We start from the raw sequence: 18,873 nt of genomic DNA, 5'->3' as shown, positions 1-18,873 counted from the left end.
TTTACATCCCAATTGCATCTACACTCCCTCCCAGTCCTACTCTCACAAACCTCTTCCCCCAATTATCTCCCCATGGGTACCACTCCCCACCACCACCATCAAGTCACTGTGGTATTCTACCACGGAGGCCTGGCAAGGCAGTTAGCTAGAGAAAGGGGATCCAAAGGCAGGCAACAGAGTCAAAGTCCCACTGCAATTGTTAGGGGACACACATGAAGACCAAGCTGCACATTTGCTACAAATGTGTCCAGAAATGTGTCCAGCCCTTACAAGTTCTTTGGTTGGTAGTTGAGTCTCTGTGATCCCCCAGAGGCTCAGGTTACTTGACTCCGTAGGTCTTCATGTGGTGTCCTTGACGTCTCCACTCTGTCCATTCTACCCCCCACTCTTATCTTGATGGCAGTCCTATTTCTCCACTTTTCCTGTGCTTGATTTAATATCATGGTTTGTTTATCATAGCCCCAGGAACAACATGCTCTATCACATATGTCATCTAGCCTAGGTCTGTGATAGCTTATATGATGCAGGTTTGTGTGAATATAGCCTGTGCTATTGGTAAATCATTATCTTGGCCCATAATGTATTTGGCAGAATTCACCATCCCCCCATCGTTAAGTTACTGGACACAGCAAGAGTGCAGAAGGCTTCATTTGGGAGAAGGAGGGACTCTGTTGCTTCACAAAAGAGTCTGTCATGTCTGACCCTCCCTGCCTGCAGCAATGCAGTCCTACCAGAGGTACAAAGGACTAAGTTCTGTGCTTGTTTTTCATGGTGGCCTGGAGCACTTCAGGCTCTGGCAGTCCCATTTACTGCTTCAGCTCATGAGGCCCTTTTTCATGTAGTTTGGAATGGCTTTTTATCCACCTGCTTGTGAACTTTAGCTCTAAGCATCAGCTGGGAGGAAAGGTCTTCTTGTTTTGTTTTTCTCAGTTCCCACAAATTTATGTGTACTCATTGTGTGTTGATCTGTTGCCTCCCAAGTGCTGGGATTAAAGGCGTGTGCCACCACGCCCAGCTCTGGATTGTCTCAATACATCCAGACAGTATGCCATTGCATAGGACCATGTTGCTACATCAAAGTCTGTGTTGAAACCTCAACTTAATTCTTGACAGCATTTGTTTTAAGAGCACATAGGCAAGCCTTCCTATTAACATCTCAAAGCTACAAGGATAAAGCCCTTGGGCTCACACATCATTGTGTCCTTAGGAGTCTTCAAGCTAAATGGGTGACCATGTCTTTCAGCCAAAATGAAATCCTACACCTTTTAAGATGTAGAAGAAAAGATCAGTTTTGATCTAGAATATAAAATGTTTAAACTTATGGTATCATCATTGCCTTGCACAAAATCAACTGCCTATACCAGGATAGAGTGGTAAGAGCCCACAGCAGCTTACTGGTATTTGGAGACATTTTAAGCAAGTAGAGAACTGAAGTATTCCTTTCCAGAAAAGCATAATCTGAGTTTGGCAAACCAGCCACAAAAGGCGGCCGCCAGCAGCTCCGATCTAGACATAGCTGTCACACCATGTCTCCTTTCACCTTTGCACAACTGAAGTGAAGTCGTTTTCCATCCAATTCTATATGCTCTTAGAAAGTAATATCTGAGAGTTTTCTGGAGAGTTAAGGAGTAATGTTTGTGAAAGCATTTCATATTGGACTTTTATTATGGTCTCTAGCAAAGAAGTCAAGGTAGGTACAAGTTTTGTTGAGTCCTTTGAAGTTCTAATGTATCATCTTTCTGAAGCAGATGTAGGCACACAGGCATGAAGGCCCACAACATTTGTCAGGATTTACTCTCCAGCAAATGTTTCACACATACTTGGGAACACATTTACAGGGAGGGTGGGTATCCACATACCATAGCAATGTCCCTATCTATTCTGTGGCTGTAAATGGCTTCCCTGTTGCTATCCAGGCTGGACTTGTGTCACTCATGTTCACACACTGGGCCTCTGGAGAAAGCTGCACTTCCATGAAGCTGTGTGCACTCCGATCACATTTGCCTCTATTCCAAACAATTCTTTCCTCAGCTTCTGTACAGATGTTGAACCTTTGCATATACACATTAAAACCAGTTTGTGTTTTTGGTGAAAATGAGGAGCAAAGCTTCTGCACTCTACTGTTCTCAAAGGCAGCAGGTGGAGATGAAATTCCTTCTCACATGACAGTGAGCTCTTGAATAACTGGACCCACCGTGTTTCCTTCCTTTAAGGAATATACGCAGAGTAATTCTTGTGTTGTGCATATCATAGGTGAAAAGACTAACATATGCAATTTGGGGTCCCATAGTTTTTACTTAACAAGGAAGTCTATAGTGAATAGCTGTCACACTATTATCCCTTATGAATTATATTAAAGAATGCCTTTCCTAAGCACTGAGCTTTACAGGGCTGCAATGTTTCTCCCTCCCCTCTCCCTCTCCCTCTCCCTCTCCCTCTCCCCCCTTCTCCCCTCCCCTCCCCCTCCCCTCTCTCTCTTTCTCTTGCCTTTTTCTCTACTCCTTTTTTCTCTCACTTGACATAGAACCCTATTTGCAGCAATTTAAAATTGTTTTATTGACAAAAATTGCTAACCTCTCTGCTTTAAAATATAGTTCCTTTTATAATTGCAATGTAAAACCTTAAGAGGAAATGTTTCTTTCAGAACTCAAATAGGAGGAAGAAGCAAGGCTCAAGTGGATGGGGACAAGGGCCACAGCACTGATGCCTGGCTAGAAACTCACTATGCAGGTCATGAAGTGACTGACATGCACTCAGCCTGAAAGAAAAGTAGGCTAAGCAGATGAGATCCTGTGAGAACATCCAGGATGAGGCCCTGATACTCCCTTACACAGCTTGACCTCTAGAAAGTGGGATTTTTACCCTTATCTCAACCCCATCTCTATTTAACCTCAATGTATAGAACGTGACATTTTCCAAAAGGTTTCCATAGAAACTACTCTAGAGAAATCACCAACCACTACAGATTTCTAAGAACAGTGGCTCATCACCAGTTTTTCTCTGGTCTGAGGTGGCAGAGGGCTCCACAGCCCCTGGCTTCCTACCATTCTCCTCTGTCTTGTGCTTCTCCCTGTTGTTTGCCCTTCTTCAAGATGTTGCTTGGATATGTATCCTTCATGTACTTCACTGTTCCTATCTTTATGAGAAATCTGACCTGTTCTCATCACTGAATCTGCATTCTGTCTGAAACTTCCAGATCATCTCCTTCCTAAACTCTATATCCAACTATGTACTGGACATAGTCTGAAACTAAAAATGCACAAAAATGAACCCCTGGTCTTTTCCAGGTGCTAAAAGTGCTGGTCCTTTCCCCATGTTCTGATTCTGGTTAACGTTGCTCACAGTAGCCATGAGGAGTCAGCTGAGTCCTGCTTCCTACACCTCCTTGTCTCTCAGTTCTCACCTCAGCTACTGGCTTTGCACCATTTTTATTTGCCCATGTAATTTAAAATTTGTGTGGGGGTTTAGAACCCACACAGTCTAACAAAGTCTTTCAGAATCCAGATCTGTTCACACAATTTCTTTGTTAAAAAAAATCATTCAGTGACTCCAAGCCTAAAGTCAAAACATATATTCAAGGCTGTCCTGATACCTGTCAATTTATCCAGCCTTTCTTTACACTTCTCCCTTTACTATAGCTCTAGAAAGAGACAAACATGACTTCTTGTCTAGCTGTTCATTCTTCCCATCACACAAGCAGTTCATCATGAGCAGTCATCACACGAGCAGTTCATCATGAGCAGTCATCACACGAGCAGGTCTACATGTCTCTCTCTTCAGCCACTGTTGTTACTAAAGGCTGACCCAATGATGCCCTTAGCTCTGGGAGCAGAGGCTCCTATCTGGCCTTGGTCTAGCTCTGTGAACACAGACTCCTGTCTGGCTCCTGGCTGTGGGATGTTGTCATTTTGGTCATTTAACTCTATGCTCATCATTATTGTTAAGTGAATTTTTGAAAATTCTTCCTCAGAGAAAGAGAAAATGATGGCCCAGATGATGTTTTGAACTACACATTGGTTTTTTTAAAATTCAAATACTAATTTTAGCTTCTCTTGGTACGTGGTCCCTTCAGGGCCCCTGAGACTAGATCTAGAGCCACTTCTCTGTTGACTATTTTGCACTGGAGCCACTTATGCTCCTAAATCCCTCCTCTCCATTGTCTGAGTTCCTTGAGGGGAGATCTGCTTACCCTTATCTTTCCAACATGAAGCCTATGGCTTTGAATATTGTAGACCAAAAACACCCCTATTTGACAAGTGAGCACTATTACTGAATCAGCCATATGAGGGCCACATGGAACTGCATGTTTGTTCCATCTTCATACTTTAAAGATCCCAGAAGCCTGCACTATTATGCTGTGGGTAGGACATTTAATGTGGAATTAACATCCACAAATCCTGGTCAGTGCATTAAGAGAGGCATGAGGCAAATTTGTGAGTTAGATTTAGGAGATTATCTCAAGCCTGTTTTCCTCCACCTTTCTCCCAAGTGTATTGTTTACCAGAGAAGCTTTCAGGTAAGCAGTGGATAGACAGTCACCATATTAAGTCATTTATCCCCCATATAGCCACAGTGCTGCTTCAAGTACATTGAACTAAGAGTTAGTATATGTGATGTTACAATAACAATGACTACATTTACTGAATACCTTCAAACAAAGGGACAGGTGCATTAAAGGCATCATCTAAATTCCTATTGGGGGAATTTATGATTGCCCTCAGTTTACAAATGAATTAACTGAGGATTTGAATGAAACACATGTAACTTACATAAAGCAACACATAGCTGAAGTACAGTAAAATGTAGATTTAAGTGAGATCTATTTTTCTCCTATGACGTAAAACACACACACACACACACACACACACACACACACACACACACACACACACACACGGCTTTCTTTCTCTCTCCTTCCNTATATATATATATATATATATATATATATATATATATATATATATATACATGGCATAAGATGTACCATATTAGCTATTTTTAATGTGTATATGAGGGTCAATAATGGAGGATACATTCATAGCGTATGAGCAGTACACTGCTGGTCAGCCCTGTAATTCATCTTGCAAAGCCTGTCTCCTCTGAAGACTCGGCTCCTCCCTCCCACAGCCCCACACAGACTCCATTCTATTTCCTGTCTCTGTGCAGTCCAGATGCCTCCTACAGTGGCATTTGTCCTCTTGTGACAGCGAACAGCATTTGGCTTAATGCCTTCAATGTTCGTTCATGTTACGTGTGTTGGCATCCTTCAGCTAGCTGGATCTGCCCTGGCCTCCTCACTCAGCTTATACGGGTTCTCCCACGGGAGCTGGCTCAGTCATCTTAGGACTCTGACAATCATATCACATTATTAAAAGTTTTTAGAAAGCCACAAAGCGCGCGACCTCACCAAAGTTTTAAGAAGTCATATCAGTGTCATGTTGTTTACAGCTTTCAGCTGGAGGCTGGACATAGCTTTGCTCTCCAGACCTACATATGTATGTACACACACACACACACACACACACACACACACACACACACACACACACACACACACGGCTTTCTTTCTCTCTCCTTCCTCCCCCTGCCCCTGTCTCCTTCCATCCCCTTCCTTCTACTCCCCTTCCCTCACACATGTTCATACCCAAATGCACTGACATCCTTTTTTACATAGTTTCATTTACAGCTTTCCTGAACTTACACATTGTCTTATATCTCTTTATTGAGCTGGAAAAAGAGATTGTGTAAACTAATAGTAGACTGAAATGGTCCCGGGGTTCATCCTAAAGACTAAGGGCAAACCTATAGAGAGGACAGTTAGTGGCCATGATCATCTCTCATTCCGTAGTGATTTTGTGGTCTTAGATTTAAGTGGATAAGTGGAGTGGCTCAGAGCTTAAGCATAAAGCCAGCAGTAAAGACTCAAGCTTCAGTTTCACCACTGGCTTAATCTAATGGCCTCTGCCACTGAACATACTCTTTCTAAGTTTTCTTATCTGCAAAGAGGGGATTGGAGAACCCCATCATTGACTTGTGTGAGGATTAAATAGACAAATTCCTGTAAGAAATTAGGATAAAATCTGGGCCAGAATAAAATAATAGTAAATGTCATTTCTAATGCCTGGGACATTGCTTGGCATCTCCGAGGCTAATAAGGGAGGTCCACAGCTACAAAACAGCTCGTCCTTCATTGACTCTTTAGTCCATTCATTCAGGGCTAAGTTTCTTTATTCGTTAAAAATTCACTAATTATCTATTAAATAGTAGGCACTGTGTTTGGTGACATGGCAGCTAAAGTGATTGATGAGACATTCATGCAGTTTTGAAACTCCATAGCACTCAACAGAAAGATTCAAACTGTGTAAAAATAACTATAGTCTTTGGAGATGTTGTTTCAAGGTTACAGTGTTAGCCTAGTATGCATGAATCATGAATTTGACCTCTAGTACCACAAAAGTGAAATAAAAGATAAAACAGAAGCAATAATTAGAGTACATAATAGAAATACTTTAGTGCAGAAGAGCTTCAGTCATTGCAGAGAAGAATCCTACATATTCAGACACACCATCAAACTAAGCTCATAGTTATAGACAAAGTCTGTCTTTGTTAGCCAACCATTAACCTGTGTTAACAGGAATTAGTGAGAGAGAGAGATGATAGATGGGTAATAGATAGATGATGATCAATAGATAGATGATAGATAGATAGATGATGGACAGCTAACAGATAGATGATAGATATATAAATGATAGGTAGATGATAGACATCTGATAGGTAAATTAAAGATGTTAAACAGATAGATGATAGATAGACATAAAATATGATCCTAAATTGTAAGAAATATTATTACTTCATTTTAGAAAATAAACTATGATTTAGAAATTTTGCTAGTAAGTTAACATGTTATTAATTCTCAATTTTTCTTTGCTTTTTAAATCAATTTATTCTTTAAGATTTCAAATATTTAAGCCATGTAAAATATTGACAATCTCCTGTAGAACTGGGAATACTTACATTACATTAGAATTTAACCTGCTCCTGATCTCTTCAGTGGCTCTTGTTACTGATCACCGTAGAAAACAGCCTCAGAAAATTTTAGCAAGAATTTTACAGAAGATTCTTGCATGGCCACAATTGTTTTCATTTCAAAATCAGTGCTAAGGAATATTAGGAAATATGGAACTAAACCAATGAAAGAGTTGACATAAACTTATGCACTTGAGTCTATATTAGAAGTTTTTTAAACACTACAGTTCAATAGCTCATAAATTATAAAACACAAGGAAGTGTGTTCTAAGTGAGACAGAAATCTTCATACTATTTTTTTTTCTACAAAATAGAAAACCCCTGCCTATGATGAACGTCACAGTATCTGCATTTTCCTAGAGTAAGTTGTTATGGGGTAACATAAGAATGTGTGCTAGGTTACAATAAGAACACTAACTTTGAGAAGAGACTCATTCAGATAACTTTGTGAAACGGAGGAAGCAGAGAGTCTGCATTTTTCTCTGAATATTCAAATAAACAGTCAGCTTTATAATAAGTGGTGTTTTATGGTTCTAACCATCTGTAAGTCATTCAACTTCCACAAAGTACTAATTGTAGTTGCTGAGAAGAGCATTAATGGAGGATTTTCACTCTCCTGCTGGTCCCTAGGGCTGCTGCTCAATCACTTCCAATCCCTGAGAAGCATTAGAGTGAGCTCTAAAGTCATGCGGACACCTTGAGGGCAGATACACTAATACGTCTTCAAAGTATCCCTTCCTTTTATCTGCTAAAAGTTTTTGGAGAAAATGGAGCATGCCCAGAGGTGCTCCTATCTGCCTTTTCAATCTTTGGAACAGAAGCCTATGACCCTAAGCTAAGAACATCATTGATGCGCATACTACCTTCCCTTTAAAATCTATGACCTCAAGCTGAACATGTGCCAAAGTGTTCTGCTCTGGCATGGAGACCCTCAAATTTCTGCCCATATACATAAATATAGGGTCTTTATACAACAACCCCACGCGTCTTTTGTTAGATAAAGCAATGAAGACATTGCTTTACAAATGAGTCCCACATTCTATTAGCAAGGAATCTCCCTCCCTCTCTTCCTGACTGCTTGGTTCTGCTCGTTTTGGGCTTAAACCCAAGAGACAACCCATTATATTACATTTGGATGTAGAGACAATGGAGCATTTACCTCAATTAAACCCTACATTGTATCTCAAGACGCAGTTTTGAGTAAATATGCTATATATGTAGATAAAATACTTTTCCAATGCCTGTTTACTCACTATCTCATTTTACATACAGCATGTGACTTCCAAGTCATCTGGTGCCTTCCAAGATGAGTGTCTACAGATGAACAACCAGGAGTAAACTCAAGTCGTGGTTACTCCATGCTTCAAGAGAAAACTTTTTTTTTCTTAATAAACCAATACAGAAAAACTTCATTTAACTATCTTCAGTCAGAAGATGCACTTCATCTATTTCTGTGACTCCTACTCCTTTTAAACTCCAAGAATTTTTACATGTAGATGTTTACAGGAATTATAGAATTCTCAAACATCTGGATAATTTTGGAACAAACTTTCCTGTTCCTACTTTAGGATGAGGTCTAAGCTCAGCACACTCTGTGCTTGGGCTTCATCCCTGCTCATGCAGAGGAATCTGGAGGCCCTTGGAGTATGCTTTCTGAGTTTTTTTTTTTACTTACGGTTGAGGGGCAGGCTCGCGTTGGTTGTGCCCAACTTGTTGGCAGCCACACAGGTATAGTTGCCGAAGTGCTCCTGCGTCACATTGGTCACTGTGAGGATGGATCTTGTGCTAAAATTCTGAATGATAATTCCTTGTTGGCCATTGAAGAGCCTAGAAGACAGAACATACTATAATAAGTATGTATGTGGGACATCAGTTTCAAATTCAGCTTAGGCAGAGCTGCCATGGCAACCTGGAAGCTATCAGGAGACCACACCCACATGAATTAGCAACATGGTATTAGTTCTGTTCTGCAACACTTCTCCTACCTTGGTGGGTTTGATGGAGAAGACAGGCTTTATATATGCCCTTTGCTCTGATGGGTTGCCCTGCTACATGATACACCAGACCATGTGCTCTTCATGTGTACTTTTCCTAGTGTACAAATTAACCCAGTAGAGCAAAGAGTTCTCATCCTTGAAAGCTAAGAAAGAGGAAAAAGGAGGTAGGACTTAACTGCCCACCAAAAGCTTGGCAAATGGCGTCTGGGTCAGTTGATAGGAACCTAAGATATTTCATGGGTGACTCCTCTGAAAACATGTGTTATAGGATTCAAGAAAAAGTCAATACCATATAGCTGTTTCCATAGACAACCAAGGCTGGGGGATGACGTCCTTTAACCTAGAGAAGAAAGTACAGCAATGCCAACAGCATTTAGAATTCTAAAACACATGTGACCCATTTTTTAGGACTTTATAATTCCTGTAAACCTCTACATGTAAAAATGTCAATAGTATCTGCTTGATACTACTGACATCCTCACACTCTCTCCAGACACAGCACCTGAAGCCCGCATTCAATCTGAGCTTGCATGGTTCTATGTTGTAGTAACAGGTCACATTGTTTCCTGTTTCTGCCTCTTCCTGGATCTACCCTTGGTGCTGACATCCTGCTTTTCCTGTCATTTAGACCACTTTCTCCTTATGCCATCTGGTCTACGTTTTCTATTATTTCTTAAATGACTGTCTTCTCTGTGTAACTCACTCTTGCATGGTTCTCTCAGTATGGATACATGAGTTTATTTGTTTGTTTGTTTGTTTGTTTTAACAGATTGAATTGTTTGAATCTCCTAAAAAAGGCCAGACTACAGGGATATACTTTCTTTGATGTTAAAATTATACACCATTCATAGTGGTGTCTAAAGTACATGGAGTATTCTATAGGACAATGAGTTAGAATAATCATGAAATGAAGCCAAATAGAAGAAATTTTCTCTCTAAATATAAATTATGTATCAATGAGGATGAAACCAGATTCTATCTTCTGCTTGAGCAATGTCAGATTTATGTAAATGAGACATGGTGATCACAAAGTGAGTAAATTCACTCAGTGAGTGGCCAGCTAGATTTTTCTTTCATGTATGATAGTTTCAGTATCAACTATGTCTGATCACAAAGAAGCTCATCTATGACCTCCCTGGAGTTGGCACTGACTTATTATCTGTATATTACACTGAATGCAGACAAACCAGTCTATGTGTAGTGAAAATCAGAAGTAGTGAGATATGACTACTCTCAGAATTACTTTACTAGCCTTAGTGGTTGAATTTGACTTATTCAAAATGCAAACTTTAATCATATTAACAAAACTTTGAGTTGAATAAACATTGAACAAAATTTAAACTTGAGCAGAAATAATGATCCCCAACTCCAAATGAGAATATTGGATGAAAGTATTTTAAAATTATGAAAATATATGCTAAATTCCTAGTGCCTTATTGTACACTTTCATGTCTCACATTAATAACCTTTAACCAATTCATGAATAAATGAATATAATTTGATGCCTAAGATTGAACCCCAGGGCTAAGTAAGCACTCTGCTAACTGGGCAATATCTGCACGCATCCTCTTAATACCTTTATTTTAAACTGATTACTTATGCCACATGTACAGATCGCAGTTCCATTTTCCTGCCTGCTTTGGTACTGGGGTTTAAGCCATTGTGTCCATGTCTGTTACAGACACATTTTCTGAGGGCTTTGCAATTCCCTAGACTCCTGAATCTCTGATGTGCCCCAAACCAGAACTGTCTCGTTGCTATAGAACTGACAAGAAATGAACTAGAATCTTCCACGGGCTGAACTCAGAGATGTTCTCAAGGGAGTACATTGAGAAGCTCCTTGGCTCCACTGGTTTTCTTTGTCATGGCTATCTCTCCAGATGAGTTGACTTTCAGTTTCTTGCCTTTCAGTGAAGCGAAGCTACATATGTTGCTGAGTCATGCATGCTGTGGCCCATGCTCTGTGTAACCCCTCCTGTAGTGCTTGGGCAGCAGCCTCTGCACCAATATCACAGCAACATGTCAGAGTGCTAACCCAACAGCGAGGGAGATGATGAGGACAATGAGCAAGAGAAGAGTCTACCCTCACAATAATCTCTCAGGGAGGCTACTTTCCTGAAATCAACGAAGTCTATAGCTAGCTTCCTTCTACAGTAGAAAGTTTGAGAACTGCTTATTCCTTACACACCATTTCTGACATGCTCTTATCCTTAAATGCTTTGTAAAGCTGTCTTTGAGAGAGTGTGACTACTGAGGCCCACCTGATTATGGACACGGAGGTGTATGTCCAGACAATGTACCTCTGTGATTTTTTTATCACAGAGATCTTGCCCTGGAAGTTTTATCAAAGATTGAATGCAATTCTGAAAATATTTAGTAAATCAATATAAAGGTGAGTTCCATGTCAAGTGATCAAAGATAGATTAACACAAACTCTGCCCTTCCAAATGCTGAAGCTGAGGAAAAGAAGTAGTCCAGGCCACAGAGGACCCCACCCTAGCTAGTCACTGAATGTCAAAACACGAGTCCCACCTAAATGCTATAGCACGTATGCCCTTGATCATGATAATGATCAAAATAATAGTATTTTAATTGATGACATTTTTTCTTTTTGAAGATTTTATCCAACATGTTTTCCTATAATTTTATTTTTTTTATTAAGATACTCTTTCTTGGGTGAGGACATAACCAAAGTTGGTGCAACACTGTTCTCTAGCATACAAACCTGGGTTTTATCTCCAACATTGCATAATATGGGTGTGATAGCATATACTTCAAATTAGGTGGTAGAAACAGGGTGATCCTTCTGATGCTTCAAAGGTGATCCTTAGCTACTTAGGAAACTGAGGGTTAACCTGGGCTACATTAGGTCCTATAGACATTGAGATAGACATATAGAAATTAGATGGATAGATAGATGGATAGACAGGAGGATAGGTGGATGATAGATGGATAGATCAATAGATTATAGATGGATAGATAGATAATAGATTGATAGGTTATATATAGATGGATAGATAGATAGATAGATAGATAGATAGATAGATAGATAGATAGATAGATAGATAGATGATAGAATCATTCTTATATTGTCTTATATTGACAGGTTATTTATTTCTTATAGACTTTCCCTAAAATGGAAGAGAATCTACTGAATTTGGAGTTAAAAGTCACACACCAGGTTTTCTGTTCTTTATAAGAGCAACTTCAGCAAATGGTGTTTATATGGAAGTACTTGGGCAAGTGTCCTTGCTTACTTTTACCAGGGGATCTTGGGTAAGATCCTTCAATTACTGCAGACCCTGCTCTTGTCCACCCCTGGCACCAGCTAAAGTTCAGTCCATACTGAAGGCCTTTACTCTGACTCTCTTAGGCCAATGCCTCATAAATCTGTGGATGGTAGGCTGCTTGATTTGCCAGCATCTGCTGTAGGCTCCTGTGAGCACAGCTCCAACAGGAACCACTGCATTAAAACAGAGTACTGTATGACCTCACACCAGAGGTAACAAAGGGAACCAGGCATGCTCAGCTATCAAATGATCACAAATTACACTCATTATCTCCTTTGGACTCTAGATATCTAAGGTAACTAAGAAACCCAGCAGCAAAGTCACCAGAGGAAAACCTAACCACATAGTGTCAGCATCAATTGCTAAGATTGCAAAAATAACTAGGGCAATGGCATTGTGTCTTGCTCAGTCTCAGACCTGCCTTGCTTCATGTTTGGGATTATTGTCTGTTCTTTATTTCTAGGTCAGAATCAACAATAAATGCCACAGGACAAGAGTCGTGAGTGTATTTCTAGTCTCGTTGTACAAAGGAAAGCTTTACATATATTTAGAAGATGGCAGTCATTCTCAATTCATTTATAACTGAAATTCTTCAATATTTGTGCATGCATGTTTGGTAAGAGTGGGAAGCCAACATTCATTCATGAACACTTGCTGTGAACATGAATGAATGTTCTCAGCAACCCTGGGAGCTAGGTGTTATTAGTCCTTGTTTAGAGATGAGGAGACAGAAGTTTAGAAAAATTAAGCTAATTCATTTTCTAATCACCCAATAATTCAAATGTGGATCACCTTGGACTGCTGGTGTCCACTCCTGGCATTGACATCTTCAAGCAGAAACTGGATGTTATGTTTGAGTTTGGGAGACAACTCAGAAATCACGAGTGCTTCAGGAAAGTTGAGTTGAGCCTTAGAACAAAGCTACTGGAGCTAAGTAGCTAACAGATATGCTGTGGGCAAGCCAAGAGAGCTGGGATCAATCCAGGGGGTGAGTCTCCTGGGGTAGAGAGTCAACAAACCAGGAAGCATTCATTCCAGGAGCATTATGGGTATCTCTGGGATGGAGGCTCCTTACTGGCTCTGGGGCTTACACAGCTGCCATTTTCCTCCCTTGAGTCAGCCTCTCAGGATGCACATAGCCTGGGATGAGCAGCCGCAAACCTCTTCTTTCCTCCTGGTGCTGGGCCCAAGCCACATACCCCATTGGCAGCAGTTACTGTCTATGATTTCATCTCGCAGCCCACTATAAAATTGAAAGGGGAAAAAACAACATGGTCAAGAACAGCAGAAAATCAGCCATGGGCCAAAACTGTGGTTTCTTTAGTTATAAAACGGCTTCCCAACATCAAAGTAAATGGAGAGAAACTCGAAGCAATCCCACTAAAATCTGGGACTAGGCAAGGCTGCCCACTTTCTCCCTACCTATTCAATATAGTACTTGAAGTCCTAGCCAGAGCAATCCAACAACAAAAGGAGATCAAGGGGATACAAATTGGTAACTGCTTGTGGACGTTGTACATCGTGGTGCGCACTAGGCTCCGCACCACGATGTACAACGTCCACAAGCAGGGGCAATTTGCAAATTCATCTGGAATAATAAAAAACCGAGGATAGCAAAAACCATTTTCAACAATAAAAGAACCTCTGGTAGAATCACCATGCCTGACCTTAAGCTGTACTACAGAGCAATTGTGATAAAAACGGCATGGTACTGGTACAGCGACAGACAAGTAGATCAATGGAATAGAATTGAAGATCCAGAAATGAATCCACACATCTATGGTCACTTGATTTTTGACAAGGGCTAAAACCATCCAGTGGAAAAAAGACAGCATTTTCAACAAATGGTGCTGGCACTACTGGCGGCGATCATGTAGAAGAATGAGAATTGATCCATTCTTATCTCCTTGTACAAAGCTCAAGTCTAAGTGGATCAAAGACCTCCACATAAAACCAGAGACACTGAAATTGATAGAGGAGAAAGTGGGGGAAAAACCTCGAAGATATGGGCACAGGGAAAAAATTTCTCAACAGAACACCAATGGCTTGTGCTGTAAAATCAAGAAATGACAAATGGGACCTCATAAAATTGCAAAGCTTCTGTAAGGCAAAAGACACTGTAAACAAGACAAAAAGGCCACCAACAGATTGGGAAAGGATTTTTACCAATGCTAAATCTGATAGAGGACTAATATCCAATATATACAAAGAGCTCAAGAAGCTGGACTCCAGAAATTCAAAAAACCCTGCTTGTGGACGTTGTACATCGTGGTGCGCACTAGGCTCCGCACCACGATGTACAACGTCCACAAGCAGGTCCATTTACACAATGGAATACTACTCAGCTATTAAAAACAATGAATTTATGAAATTCTTNGGCAAATGGATGTATCTGGAGGATATNATCCTTAGTGAGGTAACCCAATCACANAAGAAGTCACTAGATATGCATTCACTGATAAGCAGATATTAGCCCAGAAACTTAGAATACCGAAGATACATTATGCAAAAACGGAAGAAAACCAAGAAGGATGACCATTGTGTGGATACTTCATTCCTCCTTAGAATAAGGAACAAAATACTCATGAAAGGACATAGGTACAGAGACAAAATTTAGAGCTGAGATGAAAGGATGGACTATCCAGAGACTACCCCATTCGGGAGTCCATCCCATCATCAGCCACCAAACCTAGATAAAACGGCTTCCAGTGTACAAGTTCTGGTAGAGTTGTGGTATTGCTGAGCTCTACTAGACTTGGCTGGGTCCCCACATCTAACACAGATTTATTTGCACTTCTTCCTACATGTTTGTGAGTACTTCAGATTCATGCCCGTCTTGCCTGGGAGCCTGGAATTGCATAATGAAAACATTTCTCAATGCCTTTATTATGTATTGTATTCTAAGAACATCATACAGTAGTGCTAGTGTTGGCCTCTTAAAATGTGGGCACACAGTGACTACTGCATGCTTGGTTGCTTGAATTAGGTTATTACATCTTGGTAAACCTTCATGATTTTATCTGTGAAGTGGGAGAAGCTAACCCAGTAGCCAACTGTGGATGGAAAAATGGTTTTAAATGATAATGTGCACTCTTTAAGTGCATGTACCTCAAATCTAGCGGGTACTAAATTCTGACAGGCTAAGCCATTGTTCAATGTATTCACTTCCCTGCAGACCACAGTCAAACATTAAATATTTAATATACAGGAAATTATGTTTAAAGCAAGATGAGTGATGGCAAAGATCGTGGCATTGTGATTTCAAGACATGCCAAACTCTGTATCAGTCATATGCCCATTATCAGTCTCATCCAGGCTTTTGGGAGATACCCCAGGGTAGGCAGAGAAACCAACAGTGAAGATGGAGAGGAGGAGAGGTTCAACAAACCAGTGTGGAAGGGAGGTTCTGTGTGTGTGCTGCTATAGCAACCTGTTCGTTTACTGTGTGGCTTGACACTTGAGGCTAGAGAACAGCAAGGTAGCGTTAATTCCTGGGAGCATCCTGAAGACGATTATGCATCACTGTCTGAGACCCGAGAGGTATCTATCTTTAGTTGTGTATTTGAATAAATTAATGTCATTATAATACATTAGGATACTTTAATGATTTTAGACTTTATTAAGCTACTTAAATTGTATGCCTTGTTTACTCTATCCATTTTAATGAAATTAATAATTTTAGATCCAAGACTTTGGGGCTGCCCTACTAGTGACAGTTTGGTTTGCACTGGGGTTGGGGGGGCGACTTTAAGCCCCATATGAAATAAACAAAGGTTACATACAGTACAGGATCCCACTCCCCCTAATAACAGTGGATCCTGAACCCTGGCAATCTTGACAACTACTGAATCTCTTACTCTGAACAGTTTTCTTATGGCTGGGTACCTAAGAGTTTAATGTTAAGTTTTATACTAAAATATAACAATATAACCACTTTTCAGAGATGGAGATCACATAAAAGGAAGCCACAAATGAGCAACAGAAACTACTTTCCATTTTCTTCATCATGTTGGGGTTGGGTTGACATTGACTACACTTGACAATCAATTGAATGTAACCCCCTTTTCTCATTTGAAAACAACTTTGGGAAGATGGATCACTGGAAAAAGGGCTTGATTTATAAGCGCCAAATCTTAAGTCTGATCTCATAAACCCATGAGAAAGAAATAAAACCAACAAACCAAACAAGCAAAACAGAATTAAAACCATCCAAGTGGCATGCATTTAGCATCCTTGTGCACAGGACGTGAAGACAGGAGGACTCCCTGGGCTTGCTGGCTTCTGGATTAACCTATTTGACAGGACCCAGACCTCCAAGAGACCTTGTTTCTGTTTTCTGTTTGTTTGTTTGTTTGTTTGTTTGTTTGTTTTAAAGAGTGTGAAGCTAGGCAATGGTAGAACATGCCTTATTTCCCAGAACTCAAGAGGCAGAGGCAGGTGGATCCCTGTAAGTTTGAGGTTAGCCTGGCCTACAGAGAGAGTTCCAGGATAGTCAAAGCTACACGGACAAACCTGTCTCAAAACCAAAACCTAAATAAATGAATACATAAATAAATAAATAGCCCAAGAAAACAAGAAACAGCCCCCCCTTAAAAAAAACCCAGTGTGGATAGATCATCTGGAGTATCAACCCAGGTAACCACTTGTTTTCATTCACATATGCACACTTTTATATGAAGAAATGCACAGATACGAGTTTGCTTGCATAGTGACAGAGATGGGGGCAGTGATCATAGAGCTACTAAAATCATAACTCATTTATGTAACAAAGTTATAGAAACATCATGTTGGGTGCCAGAAAGATGATAATGAAAGAAGAATCCTTACTCCACACTCTAGAGTTTAGCAAGAGAAATGGACACAATGATGGATTTGAGGATGGGGTGAGCATCCAAGAGTCTAGTTGGAGAAATTTCTCATGAAACAGAAGATATCTCTCGGGAACTATCAAAGGACAATGGCTTACAGTAAAAGATCATAAGGTCTGAACAGTAAGAAAAGGAATAAAAGGGTTTGAGTATGAAGAGAGCTTGAACCTATGAATGTTATATCAGTCAAATAGACAGGAGGGAGGACGGGCTGGACTAGTGGCTGCTCCCAAGGTGCATCAGTAAGACACTGCTGCATTTTACCATACTCTTGCTTCGACAGCAGCTAACTGCGACAGACTAAACTGTGATTATGACTTCTAACAAAAAGCGTCCACCTTAAGAGTAAGTAGTATGTGACCAACAACAATAACAGCTCCATCTTTGTGGCTGTGAAATAGTGAAGTCTGTCATGGTGAAGCCACAAAGGAGTCATGAAAATATGTAAACCAAGAGAACTTAGAATGGCTAATGCACACAGGACAACTATAAGGGTGGAGGATGTAATGATGGCAATGTGACTAATGATGGACTGTCAAAGACAACAGTAGGCCAGAGTAGGTGATGCACATTAGTTCGATTCAACACCTCAAACTGAGTGGGAAGTGTGTGCTCCATCTTCCTCCTTGACCCAAGGGGACACATATTGACTCTGAACATAGCCTAGAGAATTAATTAATCCCAGCAAAGTTTGCCTAGCCCTTGTATAGTTTCCACCATTGCACTATAAATCATATACCCAGAAAAATTTCATGATTCCTTCCTCCCTTGGGAAATCCTTCCAACTCTTAGGAGTGTCTCTAGCTCACCCCCCTTTTTTTAACTTATTGTGGCTTTTCTTCAAGTTTTCTCTTTTTTATAATATTCTTACCAATGTTTGCTTTTGCTGCACACACTCTCACAAAGGTCCAGGTCATTAAGTTTCTTTGGCATAACAAAATGTGCTTGGAGATAGTATCCTAACTGTCTTTGATTATCTTGTGTATCTAGATTCTTTGGTTCTTAGATCATGCACAACTGGGCCTTGGGGAGACTGCCTCTTTTAGAAACCCTGCAAAATCCTAAGAATGAAAGACTCCAGAGACTTTGATGTGGAGAGGGACACCAGCACTGAGTCTATAGATTATGTAGTGAGAGGAAACATACAGGAGCACCAGGAGACAGGGTGTGTTAGTGTGTGCATGTGTATGTATGTGTGTGTATGCACTGCTATGTTTGTGTGCATGTGTGCATCCATGCTTATGAGTACATGCATGGGTGTACTTGTATATGCAAGGGTCTTAACAGGAAAAGTACCAAATAAAGAAGGGATCTGAAAGAACATGATGTCATACTTTGGAAATGGAAATTTCTCAGGGGAGTGTTGGCTCAGGTTGTGGGAGGCAGAAGTGTGAGATTTGTAACTCAAAAAGCAAAGTAAGACCAGGCTGTGATGGCCTGTCATGTAGTGGAGAGAGTACTTTGTGGAGGAAACATGAAGAGACCCTCATGGGCTGACATGTGACATGCTCAGATGAGAGCTTGACTGCTATAAGTCTTAAGGCACAGACACACTCCCTGCTGTTGCATGGTGAACTCAACAGTGGCACTTTGATCTGCCATGTTTCTCATTATATCATTTCTCACCCCATGAAACCTCATTCGTGTGTTCTAGCCTCAGGAAATGACGCCAATTCACCCTACTTGTTACCT

At 40.5% G+C, this 18,873-nt stretch overlaps 1 protein-coding gene across 2 annotated transcripts in view; it reads right to left on the bottom strand.

Moving 5' to 3' along the window:
* Negr1 (neuronal growth regulator 1) overlaps nucleotides 1-18,873 on the bottom strand; it is a 718,441-nt gene that overhangs the window by 131,619 nt on the left and 567,949 nt on the right. For both annotated transcript variants that reach the window (XM_021195962.2, XM_021195963.1), the window contains exon 6: nucleotides 8,702-8,853. In XM_021195962.2, coding sequence (XP_021051621.1) covers nucleotides 8,702-8,853 — 152 coding nt within the window. The remainder of the gene's footprint in view (nucleotides 1-8,701; nucleotides 8,854-18,873) is intronic.

The sequence above is a fragment of the Mus pahari genome, chromosome 4 (assembly GCF_900095145.1).
Source record: "Mus pahari chromosome 4, PAHARI_EIJ_v1.1, whole genome shotgun sequence".
In the NCBI taxonomy this organism is placed as follows: Eukaryota; Metazoa; Chordata; class Mammalia; order Rodentia; family Muridae; genus Mus; species Mus pahari.
This window is presented reverse-complemented; position numbering and strand designations above follow the sequence as displayed.